Consider the following 2,847-nt stretch of genomic DNA (forward strand, 5'->3'; position numbering starts at 1 on the left):
CGGAGACCATTTTCAGATCTGCTTCTTCCAGGTAGGTTCTCATTCCTTTGCCCTGCATTCTGGTTCATTTTAGGAGTTTTTTAACGGTTGAATGGGCCCAATTGGGCATTTTTTATTTGCATGGGTGCGCCCTCGGTCAGCGCGGAAATTGCCCACGGGGTCGCGCTGACCGAAAAATAGCCAATGTAACCAACTTCGGGTCAGCGCGGAAAAGGCGTGTTCTTCCGCGCTGACCTCGCATTTTTTACACAGAGCCGCCATTGTCATCGCAGCTGTCCCTAAAACAGCCGCGATGGCGCGGAAAAGTTTTGTTTTTTTAATAAATGAACGTAAATTTCTCCATGAAAACAATTCTGATTGGTTTTTATTGTTCATGCAGGACATCATGGCCTTTCAATGGCAAGAGAGAGTTCACCATGTAGAGGATGTGGCTGCTTGGGGAGACGTGAATTGCTGCAACGCCATGCGGGCGTGCGGATTCATGAAATTCTTCCTTACGCCGCGTCTGAGGGCCCAACATGATCTGCTGGAGCTGCTGATCAGGGCATGGAACCCGGTGGACCAAAAATTCACCATCCGTGGTCACGACATTGAGTTTGACCACATGGATATCTTTTTCTTGACTGGGTTGTCGCGCCGAGGTGCGAGGCCCATCTTGGAGGGGCAGCGACCTAGCGGCGGTACTCTGGATGACCTGATGGCTGAGGTTTGCCCGGGGGCGGTGAAAACGCGGAGTGGGAAGTGCTCGATCCCCACAGTGAGAGACATAGTGCTGCGCACCATCCTGTTCATGGTGACCCGGGCGGCAGGTAGCATGGCGAATCACGAGGCGTCCAAGACCCATCTCCTACTAGCTCTCGAGTGCCTCGAGCCTACCGTGTTTGATTGGTGCACGGCAGTGGCCAACAACATGAAGAGGCAATTGAGCAACTGCCGTCGTGGGGAGACGAAGCAGTTCGGCTATGGATCGATCCTGGTCCCGCTCATCCTGGAGCGAGTACCAGCCATGCGACTGCAGTCTATGGCTGTGGATGCCCCCAGAGATCCTCGAGAGATGAGGGCCTCACGATGGGCTCGGATTATGCCACGTGGGGGTGGCGGCCGACCACATAGCTGGGGGGCATTTTTCAGAGACTGGTTGGACCAGCAGGAGATCTTCGTACAGGATTGGCCATATGCGGGGATGGATTTCCGCAATGATCCTGACTTGGTGCTGCCTCCGGGTGAACAGTGGGATGATGCAGGTATGACACTTTTTGTCTTTTGAGTTTTGTATTGTTTTTAAATTTTTTATGTACATGTCCTAATAAATGTCTTTTCATGCAGATGTGGGGCCTACTAGACCGATTGGCCTGGCTGCCACGGCACGGAGAGAGGGCCCGGGAGCCGGAGCTTTGGCCTTAGCCCCTCCAGGGGCCAACACACCAGAGATTGTGGCTCGCAACCTTGAGGGGTTGCTGGAGGGGGTACCGGACTTCCAGGGGGTCGAGGAGGTTCCTGTGGAGCATCAGATCCACACAGTGGGTGTGGAACCCAGAGTGCACCGCCTTCTGAGGCGGGTGGCACGAGCGGCTGTGTACTACAGAGAGCACCATCCAGCCGATTAGTCACCTAGGTTTTATTTCCACTGTTTATTTTGAGACATTATGACTCAGATGTATTGAGATTTTGGGACATGTACTTCTATTTTTGAGCGCCTCAGTGCGCCACACGATATATATATATATACATACCGATTTTGGATGAGTCGTTGTTACATGTGATGATGTGTTATCTTGTGTTATGCGTTTGTTCAGTACAATTTGTGATCTTATGTATGAATTTGCACGACACTCGACTCATGGATTTTATATGTTTAATGCAAGCTTAAAAACACACACGTGCAAACTATGCTTGAAATGATTTATTTACATATGCTTATGGTCTTACTATGCTGTTCTATCCTTCCTTGTATGATGTTTATCTGTTTCGCAAATGTCTATCTAATACACGATTTGCCAATGCATCAGTCAACGTATTTAATCGTCTCGGAATATGCTGATAAGTAATGTAATCGAAATTCCGTTCTAACAATCTTACACGTAGGTACAACCTTAATATGCGCTGGTCTCTGACGGAATATCGCCTGTTGAGTTGATGGACAACCAGCTGGGAGTCCAGGTTCACCACTAGCTCTCGGATGCCGAGGTCAACTGCTTCGGCAAGTAATTCTATTACAGCACTGTACTCGGCAACGTTGTTAGTGGTACGACCTAGGCATACACCCTGCAGGTTTATCAACTCCCCGTGAGGATCGTAGATCACCCACGCTGCCGAAGACAAATTACAAGTACTACGGTAGGCACCATCAGCGAAACCAACATAAGGAGTACGAGACATCTGCGCAGGAAAGAGAAAGCATAATAAGGGGCAAAAACACGCCTTCACACCAAAGCAAAAGAAACTCATGCAGTAAAAACTCAAAAACACACGTATATACAAAGTGATTGTGAGCAGCTATGCATAGTACTTCTTCAGATACAGCCCATTTCGGGGCTTGTCAAGAGGATTTCCTTCATAATCAATCAACTCATATGCGCCCTTTTGTAAAACACGTTTCACGATGTAGGGACCTAACCACATGGATTCGAGTTTTCCTGCCCCCAGCTTATCCTTAGCTTGATCGTAGAGCAGTACTAAATCTCCCTCAACAAAGGAACGAGGATGAATATTCTGATCGAAGTGAGCTTTGACTCTCTTCTTCTGCGCTTCGATAGCCAGAGAGGCCAAACGACGAGTCTCGTCTAACCGTTCTAGGTAAAGAAGCCGTTCCTCCACCGGAATGGTGTTGGGAAGCAACTCGACAGC

The 2,847-nt window shown here is 49.1% G+C and overlaps 1 protein-coding gene across 1 annotated transcript; it reads left to right on the forward strand.

The window, feature by feature from the left end:
- The first annotated feature begins 1,064 nt into the window (after positions 1-1,064).
- On the forward strand, positions 1,065-1,693 carry LOC149246608 (uncharacterized). The gene is made up of 2 exons (XM_089455721.1): positions 1,065-1,244; positions 1,327-1,693. The coding sequence occupies exons 1-2, from the start codon at positions 1,082-1,084 to the stop codon at positions 1,605-1,607; spliced, it is 444 nt and encodes a 147-aa protein (XP_089311847.1). The 5' UTR covers positions 1,065-1,081; the 3' UTR covers positions 1,608-1,693.
- The last annotated feature ends 1,154 nt before the right edge of the window (positions 1,694-2,847 follow it).

This window comes from Pinus tabuliformis, chromosome 7 (genome assembly GCF_031772625.1).
Source record: "Pinus tabuliformis cultivar Carrire ecotype Pingquan chromosome 7, CPIR1, whole genome shotgun sequence".
NCBI lineage: Eukaryota > Viridiplantae > Streptophyta > Pinopsida > Pinales > Pinaceae > Pinus > Pinus tabuliformis.